This window comes from Paramormyrops kingsleyae, chromosome 15, assembly GCF_048594095.1.
Source record: "Paramormyrops kingsleyae isolate MSU_618 chromosome 15, PKINGS_0.4, whole genome shotgun sequence".
Taxonomy (NCBI): domain Eukaryota; kingdom Metazoa; phylum Chordata; class Actinopteri; order Osteoglossiformes; family Mormyridae; genus Paramormyrops; species Paramormyrops kingsleyae.
In genome coordinates, this window is record NC_132811.1 from 2,546,977 (window position 1) to 2,572,666 (window position 25,690).

Sequence of the window (25,690 nt, forward strand, 5' to 3'; positions counted from 1 at the left end):
CTTGCCATTGGAAGGGTACCCATAGGAGCCGCTTAGACCATTGTAAGGGCACCTTATAGGGCACTGCGTCACATTCTCTCCACTAGACGGGCACTTCATGATGGCACCCTTTTCCACTGGAAGGGTACCCATAGGGGCCGCTTAGACCATCGTAAGGGCACCTTATAGGGCACTGCGTCACATTATCTCCACTAGAAGGGCACTTCATACCGGCACCCTTTTCCACTGGAAGGGTACCCATAGCGGCTACTTAGACCATTGTAAGGGCACCTTATAGGGCACTGCGTCACATTCTCTCCACTAGAAGGGCACTTCATACCGGCACCCTTTTCCACTGGAAGGGTACCCATAGCGGCCGCTTAGACCATTGTAAGAGCACCTTTTAAGGCACTGCGTCACATTCTCTTCACTAGAAGGGCACTTCATGATGGCACCCTTTTCCACTGGAAGGGTACCCATAGGAGCTGCTTAGACCATTGTAAGGGCACCTTATAGGGCACTGCGTCACATTCTCTTCACTAGAAGGGCACTTCATGATGGCACCCTTTTCCACTGGAAGGGTACCCATAGGGGCCGCTTAGACCATCGTAAGGGCACCTTATAGGGCACCGCGTCACATTATCTCCACTAGAAGGGCACTTCATACCAGCACCCTTTTCCACTGGAAGGGTACCCATAGGAGCCGCTTAGACCATTGTAAGGGCACCTTATAGGGCACCGCGTCACATTATCTTCACTAGAAGGGCACTTCATACCGGCACCCTTTTCCACTGGAAGGGTACCCATAGCGGCCGCTTAGACCATTGTAAGGGCACCTTATAGGGCACTGCGTCACATTCTCTTCACTAGAAGGGCACTTCATGATGGCACCCTTTTCCACTGGAAGGGTACCCATAGGGGCTACTTAGACCATTGTAAGGGCACCTTATAGGGCACTGCGTCACATTCTCTCCACTAGAAGGGCACTTCATACCGGCACCCTTTTCCACTGGAAGGGTACCCATAGCGGCCGCTTAGACCATTGTAAGAGCACCTTTTAAGGCACTGCGTCACATTCTCTTCACTAGAAGGGCACTTCATGATGGCACCCTTTTCCACTGGAAGGGTACCCATAGGAGCTGCTTAGACCATTGTAAGGGCACCTTATAGGGCACTGCGTCACATTCTCTTCACTAGAAGGGCACTTCATACCGGCACCCTTTTACGCTGGAAGGGTACCCATAGGGGCCACTTAGACCATTGTAAGGGCACCTTATAGGGCACTGCGTCACATTCTCTCCACTAGAAGGGCACTTCATACCGGCACCCTTTTCCACTGGAAGGGTACCCATAGCGGCCGCTTAGACCATTGTAAGGGCACCTTATAGGGCACTGCGTCACATTCTCTTCACTAGAAGGGCACTTCATGATGGCACCCTTTTCCACTGGAAGGGTACCCATAGGAGCCGCTTAGACCATTGTAAGGGCACCTTATAGGGCACTGCGTCACATTCTCTCCACTAGAAGGGCACTTCATACCGGCACCCTTTTCCACTGGAAGGGTACCCATAGCGGCCGCTTAGACCATTGTAAGAGCACCTTTTAGGGCACTGCGTCACATTCTCTTCACTAGAAGGGCACTTCATGATGGCACCCTTTTCCACTGGAAGGGTACCCATAGGAGCCGCTTAGACCATTGTAAGGGCACCTTATAGGGCACTGCGTCACTTTCTCTCCACTAGAAGGGCACTTCATACCGGCACCCTTTTCCACTGGAAGGGTACCCATAGGAGCCGCTTAGACCATTGTAAGGGCACCTTATAGGGCACTGCGTCACATTCTCTTCACTAGAAGGGCACTTCATACCGGCACCCTTTTCCACTGGAAGGGTACCCATAGGGGCCGCTTAGACCATTGTAAAGGCACCTTTTAGGGCACTGCGTCACATTCTCTTCACTAGAAGGGCACTTCATACCGGCACCCTTTTCCACTGGAAGGGTACCCATAGGGGCCGCTTAGACCATTGTAAAGGCACCTTTTAGGGCACTGCGTCACATTCTCTTCACTAGAAGGGCACTTCATACCGGCACCCTTTTCCACTGGAAGGGTACCCATAGGAGCCGCTTAGACCATTATAAGGGCACCTTATAGGGCACTGCGTCACATTCTCTCCACTAGAAGGGCACTTCATACCGGCACCCTTTTCCACTGGAAGGGTACCCATAGGGGCTACTTAGACCACTGTAAGGGCACCTTATAGGGCACTGCGTCACATTCTCTTCACTAGAAGGGCACTTCATACCGGCACCCTTTTCCACTGGAAGGGTACCCATAGGAGCCGCTTAGACCATTGTAAGGGCACCTTATAGGGCACTGCGTCACATTCTCTTCACTAGAAGGGCACTTCATGATGGCACCCTTTTCCACTGGAAGGGTACCCATAGGAGCCGCTTAGACCATTGTAAGGGCACCTTATAGGGCACTGCGTCACATTCTCTTCACTAGAAGGGCACTTCATGATGGCACCCTTTTCCACTGGAAGGGTACCCATAGGGGCTACTTAGACCATCGTAAGGGCACCTTATAGGGCACTGCGTCACATTCTCTTCACTAGAAGGGCACTTCATACCGGCACCCTTTTCCACTGAAAGGGTACCCATAGGAGCCGCTTAGACCATTGTAAGGGCACCTTATAGGGCACTGCGTCACATTCTCTCCACTAGAAGGGCACCCATTAAGACACTATCATATTTTCTTGCTCTATAGGGCACATTTCCTCTCATGAAGGAGGCTAAATCATGTGATGGGTGGCCAATATCCATGTTTTTACCACTCAAAAGGGCACTTCAGCGAAATTTCTTCAGCTACAGGGGCACTGGGGGGGCACTTGCCCCCTCTGCTTCCCCATAAGTCCACCAGTGCCAGAATGTCCAGGCCACAGTGTCTCGATTGTCATACATTTACATGAACAAAATGCAATTGATCAACATAACTTATCCACTGAAAGCAAATTATTCTTGGTTTACAATATGCTGTAAATGATGCTCCCTGATTGCAGACAACCCTGGTTGTCTGACTATCCCGCCATCCATTCATACCCAGACAGCACAATGTCTCCGTGATGCTTCAAAATCCATCGACAAAGCATCTCTATGAGGTCATGTGCTCACTGGTCCAACATCGCAGAGATACCGCTACCAAATATTGATTTGACATTTCCTCGATTAGGCTATATATAACCCACAATAGGGTTATGCTATATATATTTATATACTATAAGGTAGATTTGCTCTGTTTACCCTGCATGTAGGTACAGCTTAAAACCATATAGACCTGCTACAGGAATAATTTACCAAATTAAAAGACATTATTTTAAATATTGACAACATGACAGAAACAATAACAATAGGTCTATGCTGAAGTGATTAGACCAACACTATTGGAAAAACTACTGAAACACACATTAGCTTATATAATAATTTAATTATTGTTAACAAATGGAACACGATCATTGAACGTCATTCCCATATCTTAAACCAATGTCCCGGCTACGTAAGCCGGCTTTTTGGGTAGTAGGGGGCCCTTTGGCAACTCAGGGGCCTCTCTGACCATTTTAATGCGCCCTGCCGTATTTTATTAATTTTTATTAAAATCAAAACGCTGGAACTCTGTAGGTTTTATTCGAGACGGTAATATGCATTCTCAGTGAAGCAAAGCTACACTACATGATGATCACAAAGAGATCGGAAGCTAATTATTCTGCCGCACCTTTAACTGCGCCCTGCTACCAAGACACACAATAGCGCTAACTACCTTTCAAAAGAACTGGATAAAGTATAAAAAGTGTTGAGCACCATCGTGCGCATGGTATGGGAAGGCAGAGGACTCCTCCCCCTCTGCAGAGTCAGGAAGATCCCCTTCCTCCTGCACTCGGCTCCCCGTGTGACAGATAGCGCATTGTCTCGCACTTTGGCATATCGGAAAAATAGACACCGCCACTGGAATCACAAACACATAATCAGACCGGCTTTGCGGCTCTGTTTGACATCGGAGTGCTTGTTCTTAACATGGGGAACAGAGATGATGAATACGATTTCTTGTTCAAAGGTAAATTTAGATATCGACGACTCTACGTATTATGCCAATAATATAAAATAACAGTTTGTTAGTGGACCGTATTGCGCTGCAGGCGCTAGTTAAATCAGTGGATTCGCAATGTTGGTAACGGTTTCAGAACTGCGAATACTGATTACTGATTGATATTTCATGCTATCATTTCTGTTTGTCGCATTGTGTTTAGCAAAGGCTATCCTGCAACCAAAAAACATAGGCTCTGTCTAGGAGTTGACATTGTCTACTTGCAACATGAACTGTCGACAAACCAACATAGTAATATTATTACATTTTTTAATTAATTCTGCTATGATGTCTCATGAAAACACAGGACCGGTTACCCGACTAGTGATTTGATTTCCATTTCATCCGGATGCGTAGCATAACAAGCCCATTCGCATTGCATATTAAGCGCGCTGTGTATGAAATAGCTAATGAAAATATTTTTATTCGCATATAACAGTCGACTGTTACACATGCCTTGTTTCTCTTAAAGATAAACGCTTTTGAGTTTGTTCAAATATTAGAAGAAAAATCACAACAATGCAGATTCTTTCAGTCAAAACCTTCTGTTTCCGTGGACGGACACCCGATAGGATCACTGCATAGCCGTATTGGCTGGGCTATGCTGCACACCCCAGTCCAACTTTGGGGTTATCAATAAGTAAAATAATTCATTTTTATATAAGAATAGAAAATTTCATACCATCGGACCGCCGCCACCAATACATTTCTATTATTATGAGTGTGTTTTGTTTGGACTGCTGTTGCTGTAAATCCTACCCTAAACTGTTGAGAGCGTTTGTCTTGAAATCCGGCAGCACCACGATATGGCAATGACTTTAGCTGGCAGTGACTCAAAATATTTTCAGATACTTTCGCTGCAGATTTTTAATTAAATCACTTCAAGACAGCATAAACATTGCCTGCTTTTTTCATTTACAGGCACAGAACAACACATGTTTTAGCCAATGGATTCAATTGTTGATATCTGATCTCTTTTGTAGTATTTATGTAGAGGTCAACAGTTTATTTTTTGTGGAACTGGCTGTTTTTATTTAGCTAACTAGGCCTATATATATCAGGTGTCATAAATATCATTCTTTTAAAGGATTCATATGTAGTTTAAAAAGATGTAGACCAGCACACTGTCTGCACTTTATATACCTCCAAAACACCCTTATGAATCACACTTTAAATCAGTTGCAGTTGGACATGTGTATAGTAGTTTTACACAAAGTATGTATGGTATATATTATGACTAAATGACTTGTGTTTAATGTACACCTAATAGGTACTGTATAGTTAAAACTGTCACCAATGAAAAGAGGTTTCTGACTGGGGCACTCTCATTGGCTGTCTGTTGGCTTCTGTTTGTCACAGTGGTGCTGATTGGAGACTCCGGCGTGGGGAAGAGCAACCTGTTGTCCCGCTTCACACGCAACGAGTTCAACCTGGAGAGCAAGAGCACCATCGGGGTGGAGTTCGCCACACGCAGCATCCAGGTGGACGGCAAGACAATAAAGGCTCAGATCTGGGACACGGCCGGGCAGGAGCGTTACAGGGCCATCACATCAGCGTGAGTACGGCCGGCCTCGGCGGGGGCGGGGGGGGGGGGTTTGACGTTAACGCGCCGTTAGCCGGAGAGACCTGATTATCAGTCCGCACCATTTTAATGTGACGTCACAGTATTGACAGTAGATGACTCAAGTTGTATTATTGTTTATAGCACTGTTCAGATTTCAGTTTTGACATTAATCAGCCCGCTCTCAGACCTGCCGGGGGGGGGGGGGGGGGGGGGAGGTGTATGGGGGCCTTGCTGAGTGGCGAGTGAGTGTGTGTCGCAGCATCTGAGCCGCTCTGTGTTTGATAGGTACTACCGGGGTGCAGTGGGGGCCCTGCTGGTGTACGACATCGCCAAGCACCTGACCTATGAAAACGTGGAACGCTGGCTGAAGGAGCTGCGCGACCATGCGGACAACAACATCGTCATCATGCTGGTGGGCAACAAAAGTGACCTGCGGCACCTACGGGCCGTGCCCACCGACGAGGCGCGGGCCTTTGCAGGTAAAGTGCGTTCCTCGCCGGCCTGGGGGGGGGGCGCTCAGCGTGCTCACGGGTCACTCTCCGGCAGCTCACCTCCTGCTTTCCCCTCTTGTGCCTTCAGAGAAGAATAATCTGTCGTTCATCGAGACCTCAGCTTTGGACTCCACTAATGTTGAAGAAGCCTTCAAGAACATCCTCACAGGTACGGCGTGGGGCCAGTTTGCAGCACCAGCTGCCCTGCAGTCACGCCCATAGTTGTTTTAACCTTCTTAGTCACAGATGTAGATCATCTGGAGAACTTGAGGGTCCAGTTTGTAGACCACCATGCAGCTACTGCAGCAGGAGTTTCAGTCCATATGTAAGCTAGTGATGGACAAAATGGCACCTCATGAACCATTTGCTGTACTTTTTGACCCCACTAGATGGTGCTCTTGGCTTGCTTTGGGGCACGCTTTTCTGAACAGAGAGCACCATCTAGAGCAGGGGTGGCCAATCTTATCCGCAAAGGGCCGGTGTGTATGCGGGTTTTCGCTGCAACTCCCTAATCAGATTACTAATTAGAGGACTGATTGGCTGAAGAGTCCTCACACCTGGGTTTGAACAGCTGCCCTACAGGTTATCCCAAAAACCTGCACACAAACCGGCCCTTTGTGGATAAGACTGGCCACCCCTGATCTAGAGGGTTCAAAAAATACAGCAAATGGTTCATGAAGCATCATTCTTTCTGTCACCAATGTAAGCGCAGTCATCGCTGACTGACGACTTCCGTGTCCCCTGCAGAGATCTACCGCATCGTTTCACAGAAGCAGATCGCTGACCGGTCAGCGCACGACGAGTCTCCGGGCAACAACGTAGTGGACATCAGCGTGCCCCCTACCACTGATGGCCAAAGGGGCAGCAAGCTGCAGTGCTGCCTGAACCTGTGACCCCTGACCTCCAAGGGCATCAACCCCATGCCTTTCATTTGTGCTTTGGTCCTGAGTAACGTGCTGCTGCTTCTGCCCCCAGCCCTGTACACAAAACTTTCTTTTTAATACTTGTCAAAATTCACATGTATTCATTTGCCATGTAATGAAGTTTTACAACCTTTTGGTCTGTTTGTCGTTCATGGACTGATACCCCCCCCCATGCTGTCGCAGTGCGGGGACCGGTTAGTTAGCTGTGCATTAACTAATGCTACTTGGAAGTGCTTTAATGGTTGTGTAGTTAAAAGTAATGTCCACTAGGGGGTGCCTGTGAATATTCACAAAAGCTCCAAATACTCCCGAACACTAATATATCAGTATTAAGCACTGTTTCTCACTACATTAAATTGCTTGAGGTCAGTGAGTATTCTTTTTATTCATGTAACTGTTATTTGTAAGTGAGATTATTAATTTCAACACACCTGTATTAACATGCAGTTTCCATATTTAACTCTGTCTTCCTAGCCAAAAAATGTACTTCATTAATTACTGATGCCGTGTCCTCAGTAATTGGAGGCGAATGATAATCAACAGCTTGTTTAGTAGTGATTGACTGCAGTACAAGTATTACAATGTTGGCCATATTTATGGTACAAATGTAGGCTTGGGGAAAAAAAGCAATTTCTTTGAAGTATAGAAGAGTTTTTCAAATAAATTTTTAATTTGTCTTCATTAGTACAATGTCCCAATGGCCGAGTTTATTCATTATTAATTCAGATCAGACACATTACAATGATAGTGATCTGACATCCAGATATGCTACAAAACATTTTTGTCTTCAGTTTTGTATCATTGGGAGATCTGAAAAATCAGGGGTGAGTTTCCCGAAGCGTTCTTAATGCTACGTCGTTCTTAAGTTCTGTGTTAAAGGATAGAACTAACGAACGACGTAGCATTAAGAAGGCTTCGGGAAACTCACCCCAGAGCAGTCCAAATTTACTGAGAGGGGTGCCATACAGATTTTGAGCCCCATGAAAACATGACAGACAAATCCAATCATATTCCAAAATGTTTAGGACCCTCGTCTCTCAGGGGCCATTGGAATTGTCATAATTCATCGTTCAGATAACTCCAATTTCATATTATGTGTCTATGCCCTCGAAGAGTGATTCTGAACAATGTTAGTGAGATTATCCTAAGACCACAAAAATATGTGTAAGCCAACAGGGTGTCTTACAAACTCAATGTGAAAATTTTCTTATTTTTTGTGTAATTTTATTTAAATGAAATTGATAACTTAGGTAGAACAGATGTACTGGTCTCAAGTGACCAAATTTTCCAGACTTTGTATTCAGAACTGGCTTACTTCATTGTCTTATTAAAAAATAAATATAAATAAACCAAAGTAAAACTAATAGTAAAACATAAAAGTATAATGTTAATATCAAAATTATTACTATATTTACTATTTCTGCATGGAACTCTCTGTACTTTGATGTTTTTAAAAGTATCCCAAGAACAGTCTTTGCATTTCATATGCTTAAAAATGTGTCTTTTTGTTCTGCCTGAGGATAAAATTGAAAAACGGTCTATGGAAAGTGATAGGTAATACTGCAAAAATGGGAAACTGCACGCCTGATCCCGTGATACATGCACACCACTGAGCTGCTGTTTTGGGTGGAGATTAAACCAACGGTCAGGCTGAAAGCCTCTTATATTCAGCAGATGGAGGGGTGAATTCCTCTCTTTCCATAGGGACTTTTTCTGTGCGAGTTTCAGCGTCAGTTACAGCCTGCGGTAAACTGTTATAATGATGTTCAACACAATGGAAAGTGTTACGTCATGTATTTGAACAGTGTTTGAGTAAAGTAAGGGCACCTACTGTAGATTTACAGAATTACAGTGATGGCGTTTTGCTTACCAGACCTGAAAGAGAAGTAGAAATATCCACTGAGACCGATTACCGTCCATCTGAACATTCTGGAAGCCGGAACTTAAATGAAGGTCATACTCTTTCATTCTTTTTTCAGCCAACATCCACGTCGGTCTCAAGGATCAAAATTGAGATCTCAGTGACTGTATCTGCTTAAATTACTGAAAAACATAGGTGAGATAAGACACTTGTTTTACCCTTTTGGGGCCAATCTCATCGACCACTAAAGCATCTCCTGAAGTCAGGGACAAATGTGATGCACAATGATCAGTTTCATCTGAATGTAAATAGACACTCATTTCTTATTGTGCCTGGTAACTTGGCATGACTCACATATTCATATATAGATATTACATTTCTTTTTTTAAGACAGCACCTCTGCACTCTGGGTTAGCACTGCAGCACCCTGGAATGTAGGTTCTAATCCTGCACTTACAGTGTGTGGAGTTTTCATGTTTCACTGCATTGGTTTAGCAGACACTTCTGTCCAATGTGAAAGAGAAATAGGGACAGACAGTCAGTCAGCATCCCTAGAGCATCTGGGGTTTAGGGTCTTGCTCAAGGTCCCGGTAGTGACAAGATTGTCAGACATGGGAACTGAACCGATAACCTTTTAGATGAGCACTGACCCATGACCTGCTGAGCTTCACACCATCATCCTCTGTGGTCGAAGGACTGTGGATTCTCCCAGCAGTCCAAAAACACGTGGTTAAGCAAACTAACCTCCAGAATGTGGCATGTGACAGACTGGAATCCTCTCCAGGGAGTTCCACGCCTTGGACCCTGTGCTTAATGGGACCAGCTCAAAGCTCACCACAGCTCTGTACTGGATAGAATGGAAGATGACTTTGATCAAAAGTGTGGTGTGACATTTATTAGTGTGCATGATTCATTTCCTAGGAAAACTGAAACAAACAGCAATGAACTTAAGGCACATTAAGCAGACATCCCTTTAAAAAACACACGCCAGCTTCCATTTAGTACAGCTTCAGTTTAATCGTTTTAATGTTCTCTACCTTCCGTTTTTTTCTTGGCTGGCTTCCAAGCACCCACCTGTTGAGTAGGACAGTACAGACAGTGTGCTCCACTGCAGAACACAGACACAGTACATTGTCATAATATTTCCACTGAAAACATTCAGAGCAACAGGAATCTGGTTCACGGCATGTCCACTTCATGATTAAAAATAACATTTAACAAAATTAAAAATCATTTAACAAATATGCAGAAAAATGAACAGGGTTTAAAAAACCTCTATACATTACTGTATACATATCTGGAATACATATGTATTTATATCATGTTGGTATAATACAAAATATTACTCTTATGGGTTTAAAATTCATTGCATTACAAAATTAAACAACTTATAAAAGACAAGATATTAAAAAAAGAAATAAAAAGGAAATAAGATATGCATGACTCCTTGGGGAAAATGTCTTGCTGGGGGTAGTTACAGAGTCTAATACTGAAGAGAGCTTTTTGCCTCTGTAAAGCATATAGGGTGTGAAGAGAGGGAAATGATAAGCAGGTCGAAAATGCCATTAGATCACACTCCAGACCCCTAATACAGAGACTATTCCCATGGTCCTGAAGAAGGCATTATTGTAGCTTATTTTTAAACATATTTTATATATATATTATAAAATAACAACTAGTGATGGACAAAACGCCATGAACCATTTGCTTTATTTTTAGACCCCACTAGATGGTGCTCTTGGTTTGCTATGGGGCATGATTAATGGACTTTTTTTGAACAGCACCATCTTATGGGGTCAAAAAATACAGCAAATGGTTCATGAAGCATCATTTTCTCCATCACTAATGATAACATTGTCTTGTTTTGTTAAAATGTCATTCCTTTGCGCTACTATGTCCTAAACTGCAATAAGCAGCCAAAAATTGTCAAACCTTGTAGTCCAGAGAGGGTGTGTGAGTCTGATATACCCCCATCAAGCAGAATCTGGCACACAGGCCACATCCCCCCCCCCTCCCCGCAGTCTCTCCCCAGCCCACAGAACAGGCCCCGCAGCCTCACGTTACAAGTCAATGAGATTCATCCATTGTGTTATAGGGAGGCCAGGCTGGACCGTGACAACACAGAAGACAGGCAAGAGCATCCGCGAAAGCCCCTGCCGCCGTCTTCCAGCTCGAGGTTTACACGAGGTGTGGCTATCTGCCAATCACAACGGGTCCTACGATTTGCAAAATCATTCATTTTCACACAGTATTAGGGCATCAGTAAGTGACTTAGATATACATATTACACATACAAAATATTTGGTGGGGGATCAGTTCCAGGCAATTAAGCAGCTTAAGCAGGGGAAACACAGCTGTAAATTTTATTTACTGCAAATTTTCAAGGTCCTTATTTAAACAAGTGTGCTGTCACATTGGGCCTGGGTCCAGCCAGAGACCTGAGAGACGGGGCCACTGGCACAGAACAGAGAATCACGGCACACATTCACTGCAAGTGAGAGGCCAATGTGATGAACACGCACGCACGCACGCACGCACACACGCACACACACACTACATTTAATTCCTGCAAGATTTCCGGAGATGATGCATGACAGTACTCTCGAACCCTGTCCCACAAAAACTTTGTGGATGATGCCCTCAAGGCAATGTCCTTATCTGGACATACTTGGTCAAAACTGAGAGTTAAAATCATATTTGCCATGTTGCTGAGCAAGCAAATGTACATCAGAAATATAGGGAAAAGTATGTAAATCCATCTCCAAATTTACATAAAGTGTAGACATGCAGCAGCTGTTGTCTTCATGTTTCAAGTTCATGGTCTAATCAGGAAAAAAAAATAGGGGTGATTCAGTGAAACAGGAAAAGCTAGTAAACATTCAGTTTATCTTCGGCAAAATTACATAAGCACGCCACAATGTGTAAAGGAAAACATAAATCCCACATGGAGCATGCAGTCTGGGGACCAAAACAAGGCTGTGACATACAGATGTAAACCCAAACGACGGAAAATTAACAATGAGCTTCTCGAATCCAATGCTCACATAAGACACACACAGAAAAGCCTGAGCACATTCAGTCACTGCAAGGAGCTGTGAACAGCCCTGGTGTTCAGCATGCACTGGTGCTTTTGCATATTCCCCACTGCACTCCTTGCAGTGATCGAACAAATTATGCTGCAAAGAATTAGCAAAATGCAAGTTATGCTGCTCTGGCGACGCAGGAACAAGGGCAAACTGACGTAATGAAGATCCTGTGAATCACCACAATCACAAACACACACAGCATACTTGGATCAGAGAAACTTCAGGAGAAATTAGCCTATTCTACCAACCAAAACCCAACCCTTGCATTTAACCTACGAGGGGCAGTCATGACCTTTCACCCCTCGGTGACAGAGAAGTCGGGTCTTGCCTGATTCATGAGCTGATTTGATATTCATGAGTGGTCGCAGAGAGCACTAAGAAGAGCTGTTCACTGTCATCCGGCTTGCCTGCTTGCCCATGTGTGGGGTCGAATAATGAGTTTCCGGCTCTATTTTCAACATCTGAAAATTACACCTGGATAAGTGGGGGTGAGGGCGGGGGGGGGGGGTTGGAGGGGCTCATAAAAACATCTTTGGCGAATCACATCGGCCTCCCTGGCACTCAACGGGCATGACTGAGCGTGCTCGCAGATTCAGCTGCGAGTCTGCTGATTTTACTATAAGTGCTTATTTTTGACTATGTCAGCAAACAAGTAAATAAAAACAAAACGAAACACAAACAAAAGCAAAATAAAATGTGTCCATGTGCCACATGCAGTTAAGCATTCTCAGCATTTTTATTGCACATTTCTCTGGTTATCTGGCCGTTGACTCTGCTCTCCCATGGGGAAAAGTAAACAACACTTAAGGGGTGGGAAAAGGGAAAAAAACAAAAAAAAAAAAACATTTTCTGCAAAAGCCACATCCAGAGGCGCAAAAGGGATACGTTCACATTTCTGCTTGGTTAAACTGCTGGAAAATGCACCTTCCAACATTCCTTATCTGAAGCTTGGGGGGGGTGGTGGTTAGCAAAATCCTGAAGAGTTACAGAAACACACGGTTTGAAACCAAAATACATGAGCCATTACGTAGTGTTGGGGCCTTAACGTGCCTGTGCCTGTCCCTGCAGAGATCCCCCCCCCAGTCTCACTTGGCCTCACTACACACACTCTGGAGCTTGTCAACGTCCACACAACTGCCTCCACAGCATCTGCAAAGCAGGGTCACTCCCTTGGAGTCTCAATTGGGGGTCTGTCTTCAGGGTGATACACACATCACCTCAGTCATGCCTGGGCTTATACAGGACGGAAGATGAACCCTTCGACGGGGAAGAAAACATGCCTGTGGCCTCCTTTGTTCTGGCGGCTTGGGGGAGAATCTGGCCCCTCCCACCGGCCCACAAACGCACTCCCCCTCCCTCATCCGTCCCTTCCCCTGGCTCAGACGACAGTCTCGTCCGCCGTCTTCTTCAGCAGCGTGGAGGACAGCAGGGATTGTGGGGTGGAGTGAGCCCTCCTGATGTCGGGGATGAGCAGGCGTACTTTCTGGTTCGTCCGTCTCCACTCCGAGTACAGCTGACAGTGGTAGCGGAAGGACACCTACAGAGGCATGCAGTAAAGCCTCAGCATTATGGGATATCCATGGCACATCAGTAAGGTATATTACCTTACCATATACCCAATACCATACCGGCAACAGCAATGGGGAGGACACGGGATCCACCACTTCTGCACATGCTGCAAGGAGGGATGGCACTGGACGTGCAGACTATACAGCTAACCTTCTAGACCAGGGGTGGGCAACCCTGATCCTGGGGTGCCAGGATCCGGCAGGTTTTCCATCCTACCTGATGAGTTACTGTCTGCCTGAGATCAGGTGTGGCTCATCAGAGAGCAGGTAGGATGGAAAACCTGCTGGATCCCAGCACTCCTGGATCAGGGTTGCCCACCTCTATTCTAGATAAAGGTACGTAAAGCTCAGTAAAAAAAGAAGACCACTGCATATATTTTTTTTTATATCTGGATTTTTAAATCCTGATTTAATCCTGGTTCTGCTGGCAGGCGGCTGCATGGCTGGTTACTTCCTGGCTCAACATTTCTAAGGCTGCAGTACCCAAGAACAAAGTGAAGCAGGAGACACTGGGAAAGACCAAAACCCAGCCGGGTAAAGGGCGGAAGTGACTTTCTTAATGGATGACCGTTAACTTATCCGACAGTGTCTCATAAATCGGAGGATGACATCAAGTGACCTTCAAAAGGAACGGGAAACATTAAGTGCAGGTGTGATGTGCACTGCTAGGACAGTTTGTATGAAGCAGGACTGAGGTCCCATAAAGCAAGGAAGAAGCCCTTCATTAATGAGAAACGGAGAAGAACCAGGCTGCAGTTTGCAAAAATACATATTATTCACAGACGTACGCCCATAGAGAAATGAGTGAAACAATTTTTTTTTCCCCATGGCTGTATGAGTCCTCCATGATGTTATTCAGTGACAAAGCAGGTCCACCTGCATCAGCAGCAGGTCTTAAAACAGGCCTGAAAGCTTATCCAAAGCATCAGATATTATTTTTGAAAATGTAGGATACTGTTAGTCATCTAACACGTTTCCTCATTATTGTTTTGCGTGATGTCCCCTGTTGTTTCATGTAGAATAAGTGGTCTGCCACTAGGGGCAGACTTCTGTACATTAATTCAGCTAGCCAGAATGGGTGAAACCAGCCGACAAAGAAATAATATGACGCGTGGACAGTATAAAAAATTAAATGCTATCCAAGCATAGTTAGAGATGGGCAGGATTTGACTGCATGCATGCCATTTGTTTAAGCGTTAAGATATTTTATGCACATAAGCCTGAGTGAGCTGTCTAATGTCAATTGTTTGATATTTTTAATTTCATGCCAAAATTTAGCCGACTTTTGCTGTTGTTGCAGGTGCATCTGCCCTGTGGGTAGCTAAATAAATAGAGCTACATTATATATTATTGTCTCCTCGTCATTTTGCTCACTTAACGTTGCAGGTTTTATTTTTTCATGGTCAGCTGAACAAAATGAGCTTAGGTTAGAACACCATGCTGGGCTGGGTCTGTAGTAAAACATTACAATTAATATTCCAATTTCTTCCGAATGATAAATCAGTCGCATTATAACAATTCAAATGCCTTTTTAAAAGGAGTTTCCCAGCTCTAATGTCAACTGTGACTAAAGGATAGATAACTTATATGTGTTTTTTATTGAGCAAAGCAGTGCAGGCCAGGCAGGTGTTACTAATGACTTTCCTTTGACCCCAGTCGGTTGGCAGCTGGTTTCTTTAGACAGGGAGTGTTCAGTGCACTCACCAGTGTCCAGAGAACGTAGATGGTGAAGAGGGCAATAGTGAGGGCGATGAGGCCCACAGCCTCGAGGCGGCTGTCAAAGTGCAGGTGATCCTGGGCACCCTTCAGACAGAGCCAGCCCGAGATGGCCGCCAGCGGGGTGATGAACAGAAAGCACACCATGTCGCAGAAGAGGGTTCGCTTCTCATTACGGGGCCCCGGGTCCCGCAGCCACTGTGGGAGCAAGGGAAGGGAAGTGAGTACGCTGCAGGAAATCAGCTGTGTCTGTGACCTACAAACTCAGGACAAGCCTGCGCTCTACAACACAACAGAGAAGCTAGAAGAGACTCATGCCACTGACATTACAAGACTAACTTTATGAGTAACCTTTTATTTATATATATGACTTGTTTGTACAAGATATGTTTTATTTTGGCATTTTTACTAGATTCAGGGGAATTTTTTGGTTTTGGCATATGGCATATAAGATCAGTAATGTACAGACAGACAGATGCAAGTTAAGCAGATACATAAACATAACAGGGAGGCAGACCGACATACAGACATAACAGCAAAGCACTCAGAGAGACAGACAACAGTGAAGCACCCAGACATACTGATTGCAGAGAAGCACACAGACAACAGTGAAGCACTCAGGGACAGACAATAAAGCACACAGACATCCTGATAACAGTGACGCACATAAACAATAGTGAAGCATACAGACACACAGACATAATAGTAAAGCACTCAGAGAGACAGACAACAGTGAAGCAAAGACATCCTGATTTCAGTAAAGCACATATACAAAATATTGAAGTGTACAGATAGAGTGCTAGAACAGCAGAGCACTTAGAGAGAGACAACAGTGAAGCACACAAACATACTGATTTCAGTGAAGCACATAGACAGACAATAGTGAAGAATACAGATAAACATAAGCATGAATTCAGACAGGTAGGCAGGGCAGGTACCGAAGCATTTACCTCGGTGAGGGCCCGGGGCCGGCGTTCGACACTGAACTCCGTGTGACAGAGCTCGCAGTAACTAGTGTTTGAGGAGGACAGCCACCTCTCCAGGCAGCTCTTGTGCACTGTGCCCAGCGTGCCAGTGCAGTCGCAAGGCGAGAGCAAGCCCTCGGCGCTGGCCCCCTCGTGACAGATCCGACAGATGGGGCCATCGCTGCCGGGAAAGAAAAGCAGGTCGTCAGCGAGGCAACTGATGACCCAGTTTACCCTCAGAGTGTGGATGAATGGGGGGGGGTGGCGGGGGGGGTTTACATCAAGTAAGTAACCCCTGCATACACTCCGCACGTTACACTATCAAAAGGTGTGATACAAAATCGCTCTGTATTTTAAGACTACAAAGGAAGAAAGACAATAATTGAAAAGAAAAAGTGACTAAATGACAGACAGTGAAATGGAGGACTGACACAGGGGTTAGCGGAGGGGGGGCTACCTCTGAGTACCCAGCGATTTGATGACGGTGGACAGAAGCCGGCCATCCTTGGCTGTGACCTGGGTGATGCAGTGTGCCCGCCGGACGTCGGACTCCTCCACGGTCTTGGACAGGGCCACGTTACCCGTGCAGTCACACAGAGAGCCTGGGAGGTGGCAGCACTCCCCTGTTGTCATGGCTGCCCAGACCAGGGGAACTGGGGTGAGCGAGTGGCGAAGGAGGAAGAGGAGCAGAAAGGGTAGGGGCAGCTCCTTCTGAACTGTGGCTCAGATCAGACCTGCCCCTGAGCTGCAATAAGACACAAGGCCAACGGTCAGCTAGGCCCTGGCTGCTATGCCGTTCACTTACTGATAATGATGCTTCATTAGCATTTTGTACACCTCTTTGGTTCTTCCATCTTCTCTTCTACGATAGGTGACTGCAATTTTTGGAGTCCTTGGAGTGGGTCTTAGCATTAAGGTTCTAGCTCAGGAGACTAGCAGTCATATGATTATCAATCAACCAACAAACCAATCAATTTATTTTTGTATAGCGCATTTTTACATTTTACATTTACACTACATTGTCTTACAGGGCTTTACATTGTCCCTGCCCAATGCCCCAGAGAGTAAGCCAGAGGTGACAGTGGCAAGGAAAAACTCCCTGAGAGGAAGAAACCGATGGAGATTATTCTGAAAGCCTCAGGATTCACATTGGTGACCTTTGGGACACAAAAGAGCCTTAAGTAGTGTAATGGTAAGATTGCACAGACAGTAGCCCCCATTTGCCACATGGTAAAAAAAAAAGCAGGGGGTAGATAAGATAAGATGATCCCAGGGTGGTCCAAGGATCAACTCATGTGTCCCACCTATTACACCTGGATGTACTAAAAAAAACTAAGAGGAAAAAGGCTAGCAAAGGTATACAACTAAGTGAATAACAGTCAAGGAGGATATATTTAAAGGGTAAGTTAAGGTTCAGAAGATTCAAAGTAATACCAGAGTAAATGCAATACTGACTTATTAAACATCAATTAATCAGCAAAGTAATTCATTTATGCCTCTGCAGCTCTGATATATTTTAAAACACTTGTGACTAAGTGACGTTTCCCGCAAATTAACATTTCACTAAAATGGATATCAGGCACTGTTCAGCACAAAGGGCGAGGCACTGGTGGCCACGGATCGAGCAGCATGGATCCTGCAGCAAGCACACAGCAGGCCTGCTGTTTAAGGTGGGCCGGTTGTACTCAAGGCCATTTGTCTGCCAGGAGTATTGTTAGCTATTCCTGCACGTTAAGCTCCTACCCTTACGGGCCGGAGACCAGGTGACATGGCTCTCTTTTTCATGTTTGCTTTCTGTGCAGATGTTTTCTCATACACCGGAAGCTAAGCACTTTTACCCCAATCCAGGCCGACGTTTTCGGTAACGAGTGAAAGGAAAAATAACAATAAACGGGTGCTAAGCAAGAGTCGTAACCGATTTACCATGGTGAGCAACGCGTTCAATGATAATTCGTTGTAACGATCTTACTAATCTTTCTACTGTCATCAAAAATATGGCAAAAATTACATTTAAAATATTCAAGCTACTATTCCACACACAAACCTGTCTTATTCCGTACACATTTTAAAAGGTATAAGCATGAACAACACAGAAAAAATAATTTTTACCACATCAAGAATATATCATAATACATGTATAATGCCCAGGTATTGATATGAGAGGTTAAGTACACAATTTGCTATGAAAGGGGTGAATTATCAGTCTTACCTGCTAAATTATTTAATCTCGACAGACCACAGAATAGACGGCGTGTTATATTGCAATTAGGTGCAAGCCAGGTAGCTAATTTGTGGCCTTTTCAATCAAAATGACTCAAATAATATGCGATGTACTGGATTAAGTACTACGAAATCTAGCATGTTAACGTTTTCTTCATGTCGGTATTCAGATATCGAAACACCGGGCCACCGCTGATTAAACGTAAACACAGAGACAGTAACATAACAGTTTAACTCCGATCACTTTTTCCCCACATTAATCCGTGTCGCCGATATCGAGGCGTCAAAATGAAGCCACGGTCGAGTGAGACGCGGTATAAACAACAAGCAGGGCTAGCGATCGGTGCCAAGGCCGTGCGACAGACAGACAGCAGCCAGCCGGCCACCGTCGGAGGACGCCAGGCGTGCTAACAGGCTAACGTGCTAAGGCAGTGCCGCCGTCGCGGCGACACTTTGGCTGGGGAGACAGGGCGCCGCACGCCCATAAACCAATAACATTTCCCCAAAAAAATCATTCGCGCAAAAAGAATCCGCATTCCCTCAATATTTTGCCTGGTTTATACTACATGAAACAGGAATAAAGGTTAGTTAGCTGGCAAACTGAATATACATTCCTGCTGGTCATAGACCGCTGAAAAACAATAATTCTCCAGCGTACGTGAAGAGCTACTCACCGGCACCGTCTCCCCTTTTCATATTTAAGCAGCCACCGCAAGTCTATGCATAATGAGACGGGCACGTAGACCGTGATAACGGCAGGGATACGTCTCCGTCGCGTCCGCGTGCCGCCGCGAGCTCGGCTACAGCGCGCCGCTTCGCAGCTCGCAGTTTCCACATTGAACCTGACGCTGAGGGATGGATGGTGCTGCCGCGCGATGCTGCCGGGGCGTGTGTGCGTGCGGAAACACAATCAAGCGCCACGGAGCAGCGACTCCACACGGCTGCCAAATGCTGTCAGCACATTCCTTTATTATTATTACTTCCAGGAACAAATAATCAATCATTTTGTTTCTAGTACTTTATTCCACTAGTTTTTGATTTCTAAAGTTTAATATATTTACAGTAGCTAAGCCTTTTGCTTCTACTTCTTAATATTAACAAAATAGAATTGTAGACTTACTTCATCCCTGTTGTAGATATATATCGTAGGTTGCTGCATCACATCTCCGCAATTAAACCTTTTCTTTTGTGTGCGAATTTTCTTGGATAGAATTAATTTATCTCAGTGGGGAAAGCAGATTTTTTTTACACATCCCATTTTGCTCTCCATGTGAGAGCAACACATACATACATATACACATGAAAAGTTTGGGGTCAGAGTGCAAAGTTAACCAGCATCCAGCAAGCAGCTGAGAACCTCAGCAAGCTGAGGGATGTAACGAAACATCTCAGCAAGTGTCAAATCAATCCCTCAAGATGTTCTCTAAGTAGCTGTAACAGTAACAGTATGGTGTTTCATAAGATGTGCTTTATCTTAGACCTACCAGTTAAATAACATAAACTCTATATTTGGACATTACAAACATAGAAGAAACACACAGACACAGGTGATTTTTGGCAATGTTTTTTTCCGCCATACATTTTACCATGCACAAATGACATATGTATTTACAGAGTGGATTGCACTTAAAATACAGAGAAAACATACTGAATGACCAGATATAGAAGCAAGTCTTTTAAATGGAAATAAAGCTTCCTTGGGCAAAACTTAAAAATACATTCTTAAAATATAGGATGAAAATTGTCTTGTTGTATGATCTCAGTTGAACCGATTCTGTAGCACGTGAAAATTAGGATAAATTCTGTAAGCTGATGTTCTCTGGATATCTATAGAATAAAGATGTTAAAATGTAAGGCAACAAAACTGAATGTTCACATTCAAGCATGTTCAAGGTAAAGCATCACTGAATGGCCTATCAGCATACAGTAAATGTACTTCTCTACTTTTGTTCTATGCCACAAAATCATCTAGCTGTCCTTTCATTACCCCAGTAGTAATTTTTTGCATATAGGCACAGCTTTGCTATTAACTGAAAAGCATGTTATGGTTTTGCACTGATAAAGACCACATTTAAACCTAGTTAGGAGCAGACTGCACATCCATTTCCCCTCAAATAAGTTACCAACCATGTGTGTTCTGAATCCACTAGCTTGCCTAATATATTCCACAATAGATTAATGGCATGCAAAAGAACAAGGGCAATCATATAGCAATCGTTAACTTAGCAAATAAGGCGTCAAACTGAGAAATGTCTAAAGAAATGTTTTGAAAAAAAAAGCTTTTGAAGACATGAAGGACTCTCAATGTATTGTCAAGTAAGAGTTGATGGAGGGTAAGTATACAGGTGGACATAACTCATGGTCACTTTAAAATATTAAAATGCATTTTTAAATAACTCATTTATTGAAATTAATTTTATTTGATGATAGGGGAAATTGACTGGCAGGACACAACCTACACATTCTGCAAAACTGCAGAACAATTTGCAAAGAGAAAAAGGCATGTGGCTTTTTTTTTTTTTTTTTTTAAGAATGCATTATTAGTTTTGGAAAAAGTCACAACTTCACAAATGTTTTGATTTTGACAGTTCAGTGTGTGGATGAGAATTAAAGACTGTAGATGAATGCAGCCTCCCTTTGGCATTTCTGTGTATCAGGACAAGACAGTGATTCATTCAGCAGCCTTTTCTTCTCAGAGTCATCCAGAAATTAAATATTACTAAAGAAGCCTCACATTTCACTCTCTGTCCAGGTCCCAGGGCCCGGAGGATGTGACGGAGGGCCTGGCAGCTCACATGCCAACCCCTCACCAGAAGGTCACCTGGAGCAGGTCAAATCTGTGCCCGTTTTCCCAGTGCCACTTGTAAAATTTTGAGGTAAAGAAATTAAGGTTTAAGAGGGGAAGAATCCTACAAAAAATGAATGATAGAGAAACTGGCCATAAAACTACAGCCACGATAAGAAAAATGGTCTAAAAATGACATGAGATATAGCAGCACAACACTTGGGAGCAAAGCACAGACGTCTAGTGTGTGGAAACAGCAGGGAGAGAAGGGAACGAGGGGTGTGGCAAGGGGTCCTGAACAAGGACGTGGGTCACAGGTTCTGGCAACACTGCAGCTTGCTGCCCCTTTGGCCATCAGTGGTAGGGGGCACGCTGATGTCCACTACGTTGTTGCCCGGAGACTCGTCGTGCGCTGACCGGTCAGCGATCTGTTTCTGTGAAACGATGCGGTAGATCTCTGCAGGGGACACGGAAGTCGTCAGTCAGCGATGACTGCGCTTACATTGGTGAAGGAAAGAATGATGCTTCATGAACCGGTGTGTGTGCAGGTTTTTGGGATAACCTGTAGGGCAGCTGTTCAAACCCAGGTGTGAGGACTCTTCAGCCAATCAGTCCTCTAATTAGTAATCTGATTAGGGAGTTGCAGCGAAAACCCACATACACACCGGCCCTTTGCGGATAAGATTGGCCACCCCTGCTCTAGATGGTGCTCTCTGTTCAGAAAAGGGCATTAAGCGTGCCCCAAAGCAAGCCAAGAGCACCATCTAGTGGGGTCAAAAAGTACAGCAAATGGTTCATGAGGTGCCGTTTTGTCCATCACTAGCTTACATATGGACTGAAACTCCTGCTGCAGTAGCTGCATGGTGGTCTACAAACTGGACCCTCAAGTTCTCCAGATGATCTACATCTGTGACTAAGAAGGTTAAAACAACTATGGGCGTGACTGCAGGGCAGCTGGTGCTGCAAACTGGCCCCACGCCGTACCTGTGAGGATGTTCTTGAAGGCTTCTTCAACATTAGTGGAGTCCAAAGCTGAGGTCTCGATGAACGACAGATTATTCTTCTCTGAAGGCACAAGAGGGGAAAGCAGGAGGTGAGCTGCCGGAGAGTGGCCCGTGAGCACGCCGAGCACCCCCCCAGGCTGGCGAGGAACACACTTTACCTGCAAAGGCCCGTGCCTCGTCGGTGGGCACGGCCCGTAGGTGCCGTAGGTCACTTTTGTTGCCCACCAGCATGATGACGATGTTGTTGTCCGCATGGTCGCGCAGCTCCTTCAGCCAGCGTTCCACGTTTTCATAGGTCAGGTGCTTGGCGATGTCGTACACCAGCAGGGCCCCCACCGCACCCCGGTAGTACCTATCAAACACAGAGCGGCTCAGATGCTGCGACACACACTCACTCGCCACTCAGAAAGCCCCCCGCATACTAACCTCCCCCCCCCACCCCCGCCGAGGCCGGCCGTACTCACGCTGATGTGATGGCCCTGTAACGCTCCTGCCCGGCCGTGTCCCAGATCTGAGCCTTTATTGTCTTGCCGTCCACCTGGATGCTGCGAGTGGCGAACTCCACCCCGATGGTGCTCTTGCTCTCCAGGTTGAACTCGTTGCGTGTGAAGCGGGACAACAGGTTGCTCTTCCCCACGCCAGAGTCTCCAATCAGCACCACTGAGACATGATAGAGACAAAGAGCGCTTGTAAGTAACCGTCACACTGTATTACAAATACCAACCAAACATATACAACTCAATACTCCCACGGCTTGAGTCACGAGGCCGTCTTAACAAGCGTTCTTCTAAAGACACCGTAATCATCTACAGACTGACATATTAACCGAGGAACTGACAGAAGAGAGAAACTAAAAGGACTTCAAATGAAACAGGAGATTACAGAAAAGTTAGTATAAGCGTATGCAAAGATCAGCATCATGGTCATTCTCAAGTAATTCAGATATTTCGCAACAAATGTAACAAGTTCTAGGGCAAAATTGTACACACATCTAAACTGATCTAATTTATTTTGAATTAGACAGGCATTATTAGAATGTCACATTTGTGCTCATTTGAAGCCATTTATTATTTTTAAAGAGCATTTACTTCAAGTAGATTCAGGTTATAAAGTATTATGTGTATGGTAACAGAACAGGGAATATCTGCCGAGGTATGGCGAACATTACTGAACTACAGTGTTCAAGACAGGCTCCATAACGAGCGTCAAGACCAGTCAACACCGACATCTTTTCACAATCACTGGTCTATCAGCATCACACATTCACATCGTGCTAAATATGATTCATGTCAGAGATATGGTCACCCAGTCTCCTGCTAATCACAAGGGACGGGCTCCGGGATCTTCTGTTAGTTGAACATTTACTTGTATACTGACACTGCAGTAGTATGCAAGATGTCCATGTAAAACAACACTCCATAGCCGGCCAGCTGTGCTGCAAGCCCAGCCAAGATGCCAGTGCATCTAAAACGTTTCCAGGTATTTATAAACAAGAAGGGATCCGCATCTTCACCGATGGTATCAAAACACAATCCCTAAATCACCAGCATTAGATATTGCCGTCAGTTACCTGCCTGTCCACCCTGTAACAAGCACAGCAAACGGACGTGGCCCTTGGCAGCCAGCTACCGGCACACCTGGTAAATAAAGTCACCCCGGTCAGCCAGACAGCTAGCGGGCTAATGTGCTTTAGCCAGCTGGCTAACATTTAGCTTGTAGCCCCCGTGGATCGAAGCATAATGAGATCAAAACAAACTAACGATGGAGCGAGACGGTTGGTACGTTTAGCTACACAGCTAAGCGATGCTCTTGTCGTTAACTGGCGCAAAACTCAGCCGGTTACCACTAACGGTCGCGGATACGGGAGGTAAAAAAAAAACATCGGCGGCAGGCGCTGGATGACGGTGGAAAACAAACCAGCCCGGCCGCAGGAGCTCGTGTTTTACTGTGTGAAATACGCCGAAGCGCAGCTTCCAGGGCCGCCGCTGGCCCGCTAATCATGGCGGGTCCCGCTTCTCGGCCAAATCTCCGCCCGTTACCGGTCCCCAAACCTGCGCGCCCATTCCTTCTTGTGCCCCCTCACCTTTGAATAAATAGTCGTATTCGTCGTCCCGCGTCCCCATCGTGTCACCGTCCTGCTTCAGGAGCACAACGCCGCTTCTCGGTATAGCCGCCGGCAGGAAACCGAAGAGCCAGAGGGGCGGGGCCTGACGATGAATGACAGCTGCGCCGGCCAATAACTGGCCAGACTGACCTTGACGTATCTCTGCTCATCATAGAGCAATCCTGAATTTTTATACGGAGTGTGAAATGTACGCCAAATAAAAACACTCATTATGAACATGCGATTCCATATTAGTTACATTAACTAAAAGTAAATATAGTTATTATTTATAACAATTTAGTCCGTGCGGCCCTGTACTGGATAAACAATTAGTAGATGTATAACATAACTAATACAGAATCATATAATTTAATATAAATATGCATACATATAAATGTACTTAAAATGTTGCAAATGGGTTTTTAAGTTAATCAAAATGACCTAATTCAGGCGTTTTAAAAATTCAGTTAAATACTCTAACGTGCGGCACTTAAAGTTGGATTTAAAAGTCCGCCCATTTTATAACCCCCTACCCTGGTCAGGTTTGCATCAGGCAGCATAGGCCGGTGTACACCGGGATGCCAGTTCATTTTGTTAACAGAAAAAGAGCTAAAAGTTCATAAGTATTAACAAATCATTTCAGCATAGCAATAGATACAGCGATATTATAATTTTGATACTTCGATCCCCTGAAACTTCCGCAGGGGCGTCTAGTTTTTGCATTCGTGGAACTTTTGCAGGACTACCTGTGTATCTGAGAGTATTGCTATTGCAGATAGCTATTGGACAGATAGTTAATAAACGTAACTGTCCATAAATTTACACGGCATTTCCAAGTTATCTTTTTGAAATGTTTTCAACAGGTGTTACACACGGATCCTCGCAGGAATATCTTTTGGCCACCAGATGGCACTAGTTACTCCAGTCCCCTAAAAACAATAAAATCGGAACTTTCACACTGACTAGTCCGGCAGCGTTTCTACTATGACAATTTTGCACATATATACATAGCAATTAAAAGAAAGGCAACCGTATTTTTTTTTTATGATTTTATTATTTTTTCCCTAATGTCATTATTTTTGAATGTACATGGTATATACATATTTTTGAAAAGTAATACAACTGCAAGTTATTACAGTAGTTTGGTTTAGTTACTGTTTTCAGGGATAATTATAATTACCGGGTGCTACACGTTCTACAGAGAAAAACAGTCCAATATAATAAATAAAACTGAAGAACAATAATACGGCATAGTTATATCAGAAATGATTACTTCTCTGTCCCTAA

At 44.8% G+C, this 25,690-nt stretch overlaps 3 protein-coding genes across 4 annotated transcripts; 1 reads left to right on the forward strand and 2 right to left on the reverse strand.

The window, feature by feature from the left end:
- Positions 1 to 3,875: 3,875 nt before the first annotated feature.
- On the forward strand, positions 3,876 to 7,463 carry rab11bb (RAB11B, member RAS oncogene family, b). The gene is made up of 5 exons (XM_023843569.2): positions 3,876 to 4,086; positions 5,476 to 5,671; positions 5,966 to 6,159; positions 6,260 to 6,340; positions 6,919 to 7,463. Exons 1-5 carry the CDS (start codon positions 4,047 to 4,049, stop codon positions 7,062 to 7,064), a joined length of 657 nt encoding a protein of 218 aa, XP_023699337.1. The 5' UTR covers positions 3,876 to 4,046; the 3' UTR covers positions 7,065 to 7,463.
- A 2,484-nt stretch (positions 7,464 to 9,947) lies between these two features.
- On the reverse strand, positions 9,948 to 19,411 carry LOC111860368 (E3 ubiquitin-protein ligase MARCHF2). Of its 2 annotated transcripts, none has more exons than XM_023843999.2 (5): positions 19,185 to 19,411; positions 16,748 to 17,035; positions 16,276 to 16,471; positions 15,314 to 15,523; positions 9,948 to 13,578 (listed from the first exon to the last, which is right to left on the reverse strand). In XM_023843999.2, exons 2-5 carry the CDS (start codon positions 16,921 to 16,923, stop codon positions 13,420 to 13,422), a joined length of 741 nt encoding a protein of 246 aa, XP_023699767.1. In that variant the 5' UTR covers positions 16,924 to 17,035; positions 19,185 to 19,411; the 3' UTR covers positions 9,948 to 13,419. The 2 variants fall into 2 exon arrangements, with proteins under 2 accessions (XP_023699767.1, XP_023699768.1); XM_023844000.2 differs by lacking the exon at positions 19,185 to 19,411 and adding an exon at positions 18,500 to 19,167.
- Positions 19,412 to 20,058: 647 nt separating this feature from the next.
- Positions 20,059 to 24,530, reverse strand: LOC111860402 (ras-related protein Rab-11B). Its single transcript, XM_023844117.2, has 5 exons — positions 24,383 to 24,530; positions 22,764 to 22,959; positions 22,458 to 22,651; positions 22,280 to 22,360; positions 20,059 to 21,752 (listed from the first exon to the last, which is right to left on the reverse strand). Exons 1-5 carry the CDS (start codon positions 24,420 to 24,422, stop codon positions 21,607 to 21,609), a joined length of 657 nt encoding a protein of 218 aa, XP_023699885.1. The 5' UTR covers positions 24,423 to 24,530; the 3' UTR covers positions 20,059 to 21,606.
- Between the last annotated feature and the right edge of the window lie 1,160 nt (positions 24,531 to 25,690).

Bases quoted from the DNA above. Each gene is read 5' to 3' on its own strand.
- LOC111860368 (XM_023843999.2), bottom strand. From the start codon at position 16,923: ATGACAACAGGGGAGTGCTGCCACCTCCCAGGCTCTCTGTGTGACTGC. The intron at 15,524-16,275 runs GTAAATGCTTCG...TTGCTCCCACAG, and splicing joins GGCCCCGGGCCCTCACCGAG to TGGCTGCGGGACCCGGGGCC. The intron at 13,579-15,313 runs GTGAGTGCACTG...ATGCCTCTGTAG, and splicing joins TCTACGTTCTCTGGACACTG to GTGTCCTTCCGCTACCACTG.
- LOC111860402 (XM_023844117.2), bottom strand. From the start codon at position 24,422: ATGGGGACGCGGGACGACGAATACGACTATTTATTCAAAG. The intron at 22,652-22,763 runs GTGAGTACGGCC...TGTGTTTGATAG, and splicing joins TACAGGGCCATCACATCAGC to GTACTACCGGGGTGCGGTGG. The intron at 21,753-22,279 runs GTACGGCGTGGG...TGTCCCCTGCAG, and splicing joins CTTCAAGAACATCCTCACAG to AGATCTACCGCATCGTTTCA.
- rab11bb (XM_023843569.2), top strand. From the start codon at position 4,047: ATGGGGAACAGAGATGATGAATACGATTTCTTGTTCAAAG. The intron at 6,160-6,259 runs GTAAAGTGCGTT...TTGTGCCTTCAG, and splicing joins CGAGGCGCGGGCCTTTGCAG to AGAAGAATAATCTGTCGTTC. The intron at 6,341-6,918 runs GTACGGCGTGGG...TGTCCCCTGCAG, and splicing joins CTTCAAGAACATCCTCACAG to AGATCTACCGCATCGTTTCA.